Genomic DNA, 12615 nt, shown 5'->3' with positions numbered 1-12615 from the left:
ATCCACTCAAAAGGCTTTGGTTGGCCCAAGGTTACAGTAGAAGACACTTGCCCAAGGTGTCACGCAGTGGGACTGAACCCGGAACCATGTAGTTGGTAAGCAAGCTACTTACCACACACACACACATTCATATTTCCATACACACGCATACACATACAACCACATTCAGAAAACTACATAAAGAATGAGAGAGAGAAAGAGAGAAAGAAAGTAAAAAAGAAGAAGAAAAAAAGGTTAGAATATTTACTCTTCGGACAAATACAAAGTGTGAAGTTGGTTTTGAATCATTTCAAAATAACCGTCTTTCAAGTTGCGACCAAAAGCTCTGAAACGAAAAACACAGAAATAAACAATAAGAATGATAAAAATAATGATAATGCTTTCTACCATAGGCACAAGGCCCGAAATGTTGGGGGAGGGGGAATAGTCGATTACGTTGACCCCAGTACTTGACTGGTATTCATTTGATCAATTAAGGCGGCGAGCTGGCAGAAACAGCACGCCGGGCGAAATGCATAGCCGTATTTTGTCTGCTGTTACGTCCTGAGTTCAAATTCCACCTAGGTCGACTTTGCCTTTCATCCTTTCAGGATCGATTAAATAAGTACTAGTTATGCACTGGGATCGATAAAATCAGACTTAATCAATTTGTCTGTCTTTGTTTGTCCCCTCTGTGTTTAGCTCCTTGTGGGTAGTAAAGAAACAGGTATTTATTTGATCAATCTTGAAAGGATGAACGGTAAAGTCGAACTCAGCAGAATTTGAACTCAGAACGTAAAGATTCATGAAATGTCACTGAGCAGTTTGTTCTGCATGCTAACATTCCTGCCCGCTTGTCACCTGAATAATAATAATAATAATAATAATAATAATAATAATAATAAGAGTGCTCAGAGAGCGCAAACCTCTGCTAAGGCAACACCAACGTCCTCTCAGCAATTAGCTGATGATTTTTAAAATGAGAATATTTGAAATAAACTCAATGGCACTCACAAATGAGAACACTCAAAATGAACCTGACCGCTCCCAAAAATTAAGTACAAAAACTGGAATAATAATCCAGAAACCTTGTTCGGTACCTGATTGATCCCAATGGTAGTCATGGAATGTAAAGGTGTGTGTGCAGGCTGTGTTTGTAATGCCGTGTGTTGTCTGCAGTGGGAACAGGGAGAATTTTCTCTAGGAAGGCCTTTTTTCATCTATCCACTAATATAGTGTCTTTACGACCGTTAAGGTTTATAGTGAAAAATTTATCCATGCGTGAACAAAAATGGAAACGACTTGCATACGGTGCTGTTAACAGAGGTTTAACAACATCGTTGCACACAAAAACATGAGTCCAAGAAGAAAAGCTTCTTTCAAAGCAGAGCTAGAAATGGAAATGTCAAGTTGGTAAGAGGTTTTAAACAGGAGCAATATATTCAAAATTGGTAAAACTAAAAATTGTCAAGGATAAATTAAATTTATTATTGTTACAGAATATGTTAGGGTTATTTAATTTCTGAACGGTTTTGCTGGCATTTGCTTATGTAGTTTGATTTCTTTGTCCATCGGTTTCTGCTAAGATAGAGACACGAGTAAAATTAATAATAGAGAAACGAAAATAAAACTTTAGAAAGAGCAACACCACCATAACTTATGTGGAAAACATGAGTGTGCTTTCAAGGGAGATAATAAGGGAAAGACTTGAAAGTTAACATAAGATTGTAATACTTCATTTAAAGTAAAGTAAATATAACAAATAATCTAGAATCCTTGTGTGGTACCGGATCAATCCCAAAATCTAATCAATTCATGCCAGTCACAAGGTCAAACATCCCAGAAAGTTTCATCTGAATCCATCCAGGAGTTCTTGAGATATTTTGTCCACAGACAAACAAACAAATAAACACAACTGAAAACAATACTTCTGCCTTCGCTAAGGCTAAAGTAATAATAATAATAATCCTTTGTCCTGTAGGCACAAGGCCTGAAATTTGGGGGAAGGGGATAGTCGATTACACCAACCCCGGGGATAGTCGATTACACCAACCCCAGTGCATAACTGGTACTTATTTATCTGACCCCAAAAGGATGAAAGGCAAAGTCGACCTCGGCGGAATTTGAACTCAGAACGTAGCGGCAGATGAAATACCTATTTCTTTACTACCCACAAGGGGCTAAACACAGAGGGGATAAACAAGGACAGACAAACGGATTAAGTCGATTACATCAACTCCAGTTCGTAACTGGTACTTATTTAATCGACCCCGAAAGGATGAAAGGCAAAGTCAACCTCGGCGGAATTTGAACTCAGAATGTAGCGGCCGACGAAATACCGCAAAGCATTTCAGCCGGTGTGCTAACGTTTCTGCCAGCTTGCCACCTTAATAATAATGATAATAATCCTTTCTACTATAGGAAACACAGAACCTTTATTTAAAAAATGAAAACCCTTTTTGTGAGCAGAGTGATTCTTGAGGCAATGAAAAGGATATCAAAATAATGGTCTCTCACTACTACTCCTTTCAGCTGTCAGATATTTGGCCATGGAAGGATTTGAAATTAAGACTGTAACCTAACAAAACACCAGAGGAAATTCACTGTTGTTCTTAGCTTAATCCCTCTCCGGTGTCCACCACATCAGCAGCCCCTAAATGAAAAGACATATGAGGAAAGACTTTCCAGCTATGACTATCCAGTATGTAGAATTAGATTTGGTTACTACTTCTAGGGAGGCTCCGTAGCCACATAAAGACTTATGCTTGACATCTGTGAAATGCAAGGGACTGTTTAATCAGCTGGATTGATGCTCTGCTGATTTTGCTCAATCATTAGTCATAAATTCATTAGTCACGGTGTTTTTAACATCACAAAGGAACCTGCCAAGGTAAACAATGAGCAAAGAAAGAAACCAGTACCGTTTCAGAGGAGAAACTTACTTTAAGAGAAGATTGTGCAGTCTGGCTTGATCGACTTGCTCGAGGTGATGGTATCGGTGAATTGGTTCGGTAATCTTAAAGAATGTTCCAGAACCTAAAGGATATAAAATGGTAAATATAACAGAATGATGGTAAGATGTGAGAAAAATTCTTGTCGAAATGAAGAGAAAACAGAATTGGAAAACAAAGCAAGACCACAGGACACGGAGCAAAGCAACAATAATGGCTGTTTTAACCATTTAGCATCTACCTGGCCTCAAAATTTTACCTGTCTTTCATTCCAATTGGTCAGAGTTGGCCTCTCACACTTGTCCTATAAAGAAACAATCACATCATCCAAATCTCAAGGCTATGAGATAATGCAGAATTAATTCCAAACAATTTGAACAAATAAATGTATGTGTCTGTGTGTATCATCATCATCATCATCATCATCATTTAGCGTCCGTTTTCCATGCTAGCATGGGTTGGACGGTTCAACTGGGGTCTGGGGAGCCCGAAGGCTGCACCAGGCCAGTCAGATCTGGCAGTGTTTCTACAGCTGGATGCCCTTCCTAACGCCAACCACTCCGAGAGTGTAGTGGGTGATTTTATGTGCCACCGACACAGGTGCCAGACGAGGCTGGCGAACGGCCACGCTCGGATGGTGTTTTTATGTGCCACCGACACAGGTGCCAGACGAGGCTGGCAGACGGCCACGCTCGGATGGTGTTTTTATGTGCCACCGACACAGGTGCCAGATGAGGCTGGCAGGTGCCAGACGAGGCTGGCAGACGGCCACGCTCGGATGGTGTTTTTATGTGCCACCGACACAGGTGCCAGATGAGGCTGGCGGACGGCCACGATCGGATGGTGTTTGTTACGTCCCCAAAGCACGGAGGCCAGTCTATGCGGTACTGGCTACGGCCACGTTCGGATGATTTTCTTGTGTGCCACGGCACTGGTACCACAAAGATACAAATTCCATTTATGTTCATCTATTTTGATTTGTTTTGATTTGATTTGATTTTTTTTTGATTTTCACTTGCCTCAACAGGTCTTCACAAGTGTCACAAGAAGGAAGGTATGCACAGGTGGACTGTCTACGTCGCCGGGTCTTCGGATGGTGTCTTTATGTGCCACCGACACAGGTGCCAGATGTGGCTGGCGAACGGCCACGATCGGATGGTTTTCTTGTGTGCCACCGGTACTGGAACCACAAAGATACAATTCCATTGATGTTCATCTATTTTGATTTGGTTTGATTTTCACTTGCCTCAACAGGTCTTCACAAGTGTCACGCGTGTCACACACTTGCCTCAACAGGTCTCCACAAGTGTCACACACTTGCCTCTGCCTCAACAGGTCTTCACAAGTGTCACACACTTGCCTCTGCCTCAACAGGTCTTCACAAGTGTCATAAGAGGGAAGGTATGCACAGTGGACTGACTACGTCGCCGGGTCTTTGGATGGTGTTTTTATGTGCCACCGACACAGGTGCCAGGTGAGGCTGGCGAACGGCCACGATCAGATGGTGTTTGTTGTGCCCACAGCACGGAGGCCAGTCGATGCGGTACCAGCTACGGCCACGTTCGGATGGTTTTCTTGTGTGCCACCGGTACTGGAACCACAAAGATACAAATTCCATTGATATTCATCTATTTTGATTTGATTTGGTTTGATTTTCACTTGCCTCAACAGGTCTTCACAAGGGTCACACACTTGCCTCAACAGGTCTCCACAAGTGTCACACACTTGCCTCTGCCTCAACAGGTCTTCACAAGTGTCACACACTTGCCTCAACAGGTCTTCACAAGTGTCATAAGAGGGAAGGTATGCACAGGTGGACTGACTACGTCGCCGGGTCTTCGGATGGTGTCTTTATGTGCCACCGGCACAGGTGCCAGATGAGGCTGGCGAACGGCCACGATCGGATGGTGTTTGTTGTGCCCACAGCACGGAGGCCAGTCGATGCGGTACTGGTTACGGCCACGTTTGGGTGGTTTTCTTGTGTGCCACCGGCACTGGTACCACAAAGAATACAATTCCACTGATGTTCATCTATTTTGATTTGTTTTGATTTGATTTGATTTTCACTTGCCTCAACAGGTCTTTATAAGTGTCACAAGAAGGAAGGTATGCACAGGACTGACTACGTCCCAAGTCGGGGCCACGGGTTATGGCCTGACTAGTCTTGCCGGGTCTTCTCATGCACAGCATACTTCCATAGGTCTCGGTCTCTAGACATTTCCTTAGTGAGACCTAAAGTTCGAAGGTCGTGCTTCACCACCTCGTCCCAGGTTTTCCTGGGTCTACCTCTTCCACAGGTTCCCTCCACTGCTAGGGTGTAGCACTTTTGCACACAACTATATATATATATAGTTCATTGTTAAACCTCACTAAGATAAATATTTCAATCACCTGAAGATTGACTGTAACTCGAATTTTTACAAATTGGACAGCCATGAAACGATCGTAGTGTTATACTCATTATCTTTTTTTAATAATTTTGATATATATTTAAAATAATATAAATTAATTAATCTTATGTATTGGCTTAAGTTTTTCATTGTATGATTTGCCTAATAGTGGTTTTATCTCTAATTTAACATAATATATATATATATCTATATATATATATTAGCAGCTAAGCCCGGTTTCATCCGGTCTGTTTGCATGATGTTTTAATGATTAGACAGAGGTCCAATAGAATAGTTCTCAGAAACAGACTGTGATCGTTTTCGGTTAGGTGTTTCTAAACCTTATCATTTTGGGTCCCTTGTTTCGATTGGAGCGTCCAGCTGTATGAAAATTTCCTGACTCCACCACCCCCTGTCAGAAAACAGCTTCAGAAGTTGTGAAAAACGAATTTTTATGTAGTCTGTTTCTGAGAGCTATTCTATTGGACCTCTGTCTAATCATTTAAACATTGATTTAATTATGAATATAGAAATAAATTATACATTAATTCCTATTTTTGTAAGCAGTTGTATCTGTAAAAATTTTATTTGTAGAAAGCAGAAATTGAAGGAAGATATATGAAATGGACGTGTGTGTGTGTGTGTGTGTGTGCTTGCACGTGTGTATGTGAGAGGGAAAGAGGGTGAGAAAGAGAACTAAAGATGAAGATTATTAACCCCACAAAGAGGTGAAAGAAGAGAGACAGCATAACGCAAGTTTTGGCTGACTGTCATCCTGTACTCCCCTTGTTGCTAGTGAAATGGTACAGGCCGGTTGTGTCAATGGCGGAACAAAGAGGATGATTCCATTAGAAAAACTTTTAATTGGTTTTCTCCGTAACTATGGGGATTAGGAAAAACATCCAAACTGTATTCCACTCTATGCACCTGTCTCCACATGTCTGCCATTTTTCACGTGAATCCACCCGGCCGTTTGGCTGTGAACCTCAAGACAAGAAAGAATGCAACGATCGCCCATGTCTTTTATCTTTTACTTCTTTCGATCATTAGACTGCGGCCATGCTGGGGCACCATCTTGAAGAATTTTAGTCAAATGAATTGACCCCGGTGCTTATTTTTTAAAGCCTGGTATTTATTCTGTTGGCCTGGTGCAACCTTCTGGCTTGCCAACCCTTAGTCAAACTGTCCAACCCATGCCAGCATGGTAAGTGGATATTAAATGATAATGATATATATACACACGCACACACACACATATATATATATATATATATACATATAGATAAGGTGCAGTGAATATATTGTCATGTAAATTACACAACAATTAAAATAACACTGACGTCTCATTCTAACAGATATATTTACCAAAATTTCATAAAAATATCTTGAAATACTAAAGAGTAAATTTATTCAATAAAATCTCCATTGGCTTCAACCACAGCCTCTAGACGACTTTGGAATGTACTGCAACTCTTCTGGATGCAGAGTTTAAGTTGGTGAATGCTGCCATAATCCTTGCCTTCAGTTCATCTTTTGTGTTACAAGGCGTTTTGTTGGTCTCTTGCTCAACTGCACCCCACACATATAATCAAAGGGGTTGCAGTCTGGGGAGTTAGGTGGCCAGATGTTAGGGGTGGTGTGGTTGCAGAAATTGTCTGACAGCCATGACTGGGTTCTCCTGCTTGTGTGGTATGGTGCAGAGTCCTGTTGTCAGACATAGGGTCTTCCAGCAGCCACCCTCTTGACCCAGGGTAGCACTACCTCCTCCAGGCACTTGATGTAGGCCTCCATCTTGAGTCTGTGGGAAGATGAATGGAGGCATAACGTCACCATCACTAGTAATCACACCAAACACCATGATGTTGACTGGGTGTTTGATTTTTATCACTCTCGATACATGTTTTGGGGACACGGTGAGCGAATGGTTGTTCTGTGTGTTCACCATCTGTTTGTATTGGAGCTTCGGGTGCAAATGCCAAGCAGGACAGCATGTCGTTTCCAAATTTCTGGCAGAGTGAATTGCATCATGGTGGTGTTTTTATCCCAGACGGTGCCCAACTAACCCTACTATACTGTGTAGTTGACAAAATAAAAAGCTAACAATGGACATACATGAAATTAAAATTATATAAACTGTCGACAATTTACCATCGCGTATGTATGTATTTATATATGAAACATATCTCATTATATTTACCATTCATTTCCTTGCAGAAGAGCACTCTTCTAGAATTTTCCCTCCCACCCACATTTTCCTCTTCACCCTTAATTATCAACAACTTCTATCTCCCCAGACTGGCTGCGCCTGCCAAAGTTCAAAAGAACATCTTCTCCACATTCCTCTTACAAACTTTCTGTCTGTCTGTCTGTTGCTGTGAGGAAGGTGGTACAAGGAAGAGAAAAATTCCAGAGAAAATTTTCTTACCATCTTCTACGTCTTCCAAAAGCTAAAAGAACATCATCATCATCATCATTGGTTAACATTTGCCTTCATGCTGCCATGGCTCAGTTAAAAAAAGTGAAATACATTCCTCGGTTTAATCGAAAAGATTGTTCATCTTGGGTTGATTACTGTTGACCTTTTGCACCAAACATTCTCATTCTTGCCCATAAATCACACACAACTGCAGCCACCAAATCCCAAATTCCTGCTCTTAGCATCTTTGTTTATCTGTTATAGAATCACCTGACATACTCAATCCTGTTCATAAACAGCAACGTAACTACAGACATCAAAGCCAAAATTCTTCGTCTTTGATAATCTTTTATTACAACCAGGAATTCTTCACCAAAAGCAAAGACTACAGCAACCAGAGAAAAAGATAAAGAGAAAATTATATATATATATATATATATATATAAAGCGCAGGAGTGATTGTGTGGTAAGTAGCTTGCTAAGCAACCACATAGTTCCGGGTTCAGTCCCACTGCGTGGCATCTTGGGCAAGTGTCTTCTGCTATAGCCCCGGGCCGACCAATGCCTTGTGAGTGGATTTGGTAGACGGAAACTGAAAGAAGCCTGTCGTATATATATATGTATATATATATATATATATATATATGTATGTGTGTGTGTGTGCGTGTTTGTGTGTCTGTGTTTGTACCCCTAGCATTGCTTGACAGCCGATGCTGGTGTGTTTACGTCCCCATCACTTAGCGGTTCGGCAAAAAGAGACCGATAGAATAAGTACTGGGCTTACAAAGAATAAGTCCCGGGGTCGATTTGCTCGACTAAAGGTGGTGCTCCAGCATGGCCGCAGTCAAATGACTGAAACAAGTAAAAGAGTAATATGTGTGTGTGTGTGTGTGTGTGCGTGTGTGGAGACGCTATGGCTCAGTGGTTAGGGCAGTGGACTCGCAGTTGTAGGATTGCGGTTTCGATTCCCAGACCAGGCGTTGTGAGTGTTTATTGAGCAAAAACACCTAAAGCTCCACGAGGCTCCAGCAGGGGGTGGTGGCGATCCCTGCTGTCCTCTTTCGCCACAACTTTCTCTCACTCTTTCTTCTGTTGGCCTGCTCGTTTAGCCCGTGGGGTGGCGTCATTTGAAGGCTAAAACAATGCAAGGTGCATTGTGACCAGCGATGTGTAGCAACATCTGGTAGCCTGGTCAGTCACGGTGATCACGGTGATATATATAAAACAAAAAAAACTAAACTTCAGGCTGTTCTTCCTTTTCAGTATCAGAAAATAATTTCGGCCCTGAAGAGATGCCTATACAATGCACATCCAAAAATGCCTCTCCAAGGCAAAAGGTGTGACTGTGTGGTTAAGGAGCTCAGTTTGTGACCACATGCATCCAGGTTCTGTCCCACTGCAGGGCACCTTGGGCAAGTGTCTTCTCCTGTAGCCTCAGACTGACCAATGCTTTATGAGTGAATTTGGTAGAGGGAAACTGTGTGGAAGCCCATCGTGTGTGTGTATGTCCCACCATTTGACAACCAGTGTTGGTTTGTTTACATCCTCACAACTGAGTGGTTCAGCAAAAGAGACAAAAAGTTCAAATACCAGACTGAAAAAAAAACTCTTCAAGGTGGTGCCCCAGCATGGCCGCAGTCCAATGATTGAAACAAGCAAAAGATAAATTTCAGATAAAGAATCAAACACGGGTTTCTGCACTGTGAGATCAAATCCTCCAGAGATCAACTTTGCTTTTCATTCCTCCAGCGGTTGTGTAAGAACCCTGATTACTTTATCCATTATGCCCCCATTTTTTAAAGACAGTCACAAGGGGGAAGGATTTGAAGAAAGTTTGGCTGTTATTTCTAGCAGGTTCAGTGACCATGGAGAGATAACCTCGTCTGTTCAAGAAGATATTGTTGTCATCATTAGCCCCAGGTCTTCTCAACTCCAGCAAACCTATGATCAAAGACCTTCCAGCTGTGACCAGCCCATTTTTTTAGGGATAAATCCAGGACTACATGACCCTGTGTGCCCTTCCTTTCTTAATTTGAATTTGCAGGGTTTCAAAGGACATTTCATTGCTATTTTTAGCACATCAAACGACCACATAGAACCCCTCACACTCATTGTTTCTTGAGAAGAAAGAGCGGTGAGTGCATCAGGTGAGCATTGATGGGCATGGATGGAGACAAGTAGTCTTGCAAGCAGAGAATGGAACAGATGCAGAAGAGACAGAGGGAGGGAGGGGAGGACACTGCCTGTCTGAGTGTAATTGTTGTTGTGGTGGTGGTGGTCGTTATGGAAGGAGGGGTGCTGTGAAGCATGGCTGGTCTTACCTCGATGCGTGAACAGTTCTTGTAGCATTTTGTCCACTGATGTTATCACAACAGAGCTGTGGCTTGGAAGCTGATAGAGTAAGTCTGAAATCCTTGATATCTGCCAGAAGAAACAACAACAACAACAACAACAATAATAATGATAATAATAATGATAATAATAATAACAATCCTTTCTATTATAGGCACAAGGCTTGAAATTGGGAGCAGGGGGAAAGGGGTAAATTGATTACATTGACCCCAGTGCATAACTGGTACTTATTATTTTATCGATCCTGAAAGGATGAAAGGCAAAGTCTGTTTTCTATGCTGGCATGGATTGGACAGTTTGACAAGATCCGATGGGTCCGAGGACTGTTTTGGCAGGGTTTCTACAGCTGGATGCCCTTCTTAATGCCAACCACTTCAGAGCATGGTGGGTTGTTTTTTTTTCCCATGGCACCAGTACTCGGGAGGTTACCAAGTAACTAACAAGACAAGACTCCAGGATTGAGGTGTTCTTGAGGGAGGCGGCTTTGTGCCTGGTGTATGATGGGGGGGGGGGGAGAAACAGCCGTCTTGATGTAGGGGAGATACATGGCTTCCCCTGCTGGAAAGAGGAAATGAGAGAGAGATGCTGGTTGTGAGGTACAGAATCGAGAGTAAGAGTACAGGGGCAAGAATAAGGGGACAGAATTGAGACCAGGAGTACAAGATGGAGGTGTGTGAATGGATGATTCTGTGAGAATATGAAAGGAAGAGTGCTGGATAGTTAGAAATGGCAATTGGGGTAAATGCAGTGAATGGTGAACAGGGGAGTGGAGCAGTGGGGAGGAAGGGGAAGGAAACGGGGTGCGTCAGAAAGGAGGAGGCGGGGGGAGTGATAAGCTGGCAGCAGGAAAAGGTAAAGCAGCAAACCATACTTACCCGACTTTTGATTTCAGGTGTGTACCAGGGTTTCTCTGCTACTGTTTCCAAATCGACAGGTAAGTTAATGTTAGGAATGACCTGTTGAATGAGAAGAGAACACGCCGTAATACCTATTCTTAATTGGAATGAAGAATCACCTGTCATACAATGGCTAACTTTCAGAGTATACACAGTGACATTGCCAAAAAACATGACATACAATAATTAGAAATTATCTTTTATGTTTAAGATTTCGTTTAGGCAGAGCAAGACCAATAACCTGGTGTAGGACTCAATATACGCACGTTTCAGAACGAAGTTTTGGCTGAGTATAGAGCAGTAATAATAAAGAGATATGACAAAGGAATAAATTATTATCTTATCTACTTCATTGGCTTACAGCCGTTTCTGCTATGAGATGCAGTGGACACAGAGACGAGGACCTGAGTAACATCTTACAGCTTCAAGTGATATATATATATATATATATATATATATATATATACCACAAAGTAAGTTAGGGGTTATGGGTGTAACCCACCAAGGGATAGTATTTATCCAATATACTGTTGGTAAAGTACCCAGATTCTTAATACATAAATGTATTAATATTAATATTTTTGAAGTTCCTTATAAACTCTGATGAGGCCTATGGTTATATATATAAGTACCCTATTCTTAAATGCCTACAACGTCAATATATTGACAACTATAGGCAATAGAAATAAAATTAACTACTTTTAACCATAGGCTGAAACAGCTGTAAGAAGTGATTTTAATGATTTCAATAATTTGATTTTTATAATTTGTATTCTTATCTTATATGTATTGAATTATAAGATATATATGTATGCTATTAAGGTTCTTATTTTATTAAATGAATAAATAATTCAACATTCTAATATTCAAAAGTTGATGAACAAACTAAATTTGTTCCTCTATTTTCTTATTTGTATTATATATATATATATATATATATATATATATACACTTTAGAAAGAGAGATGGCAAAGGAATGAATGATTATCTTGTGAATTTCATTAGCTTACTGGTGTTTCTGCTGTAAGATGCAGTGGACTCTAAGTTGAGTGCCTGAATAGCATCTTAAAGCTTCATCGAAGCCTCGAATATGAAGTGCAATTTATTTGGGAAAGGATTACGTTTGTGAAATTAATTTTTTTATCCAATGTCTTGGTGCCCATGTGAAATGATGAAATAATGAATATCAATTTTTAAAAGAAAAATATATTTTTTTAGCTTAAAATAAAATTAAATAAAACAAATCTATTGTTTGTATATTTGTAATAAATATGTTTTGCTTTCCTCTTTTTGTTTTCTTTCATCAACATAAGCACAATCTACTTCATTGGAGACTTTTCTTTGCAAAATTTCCTCAAAGAAAAAAGAGTATTGCCTGCCACCAAGCCTAGTATGCACTCTCAACCTGCACCCCTTATTTTAACTCTCCCTTTATTATTTTTACTCACTCTCTCTCCCTCTCCCCTCTATATATGATGTAAAATGTGACTGGAAGGATTAACCAGCATTTATTTAGATTGGCTGTTATTATATGGAGATTATTGATCTTTACAACATGTAATTTGTTATTTAATAATACAATAAAAATATTGGTATTATTTCATTATGGATATTATGTTACTGATTAATCT

General features: G+C 40.7%; 1 protein-coding gene across 4 annotated transcripts in view; it reads right to left on the bottom strand.

Moving 5' to 3' along the window:
- The window catches only part of LOC115219982 (N-acetylglutamate synthase, mitochondrial), a 197742-nt gene that overhangs the window by 17252 nt on the left and 167875 nt on the right, over positions 1-12615 (bottom strand). For all 4 annotated transcript variants that reach the window (XR_003882394.2, XM_029790283.2, XM_036509438.1 and 1 more), the window contains 4 exons: positions 10964-11044; positions 10058-10157; positions 2922-3015; positions 248-325 (listed from right to left, as the gene is read on the bottom strand). Coding sequence is in view for 3 of the 4 variants with exons in the window: in XM_029790283.2 (XP_029646143.1) it covers positions 248-325; positions 2922-3015; positions 10058-10157; positions 10964-11044 (353 nt within the window). In the remaining variant the exon portion in view is untranslated. The remainder of the gene's footprint in view (positions 1-247; positions 326-2921; positions 3016-10057; positions 10158-10963; positions 11045-12615) is intronic.

Source organism: Octopus sinensis, linkage group LG15 (assembly GCF_006345805.1).
Source record: "Octopus sinensis linkage group LG15, ASM634580v1, whole genome shotgun sequence".
NCBI lineage: Eukaryota > Metazoa > Mollusca > Cephalopoda > Octopoda > Octopodidae > Octopus > Octopus sinensis.
The sequence above is the reverse complement of the archived record's forward strand: the minus strand, read 5'-3'. Positions and strand labels throughout refer to the sequence as shown.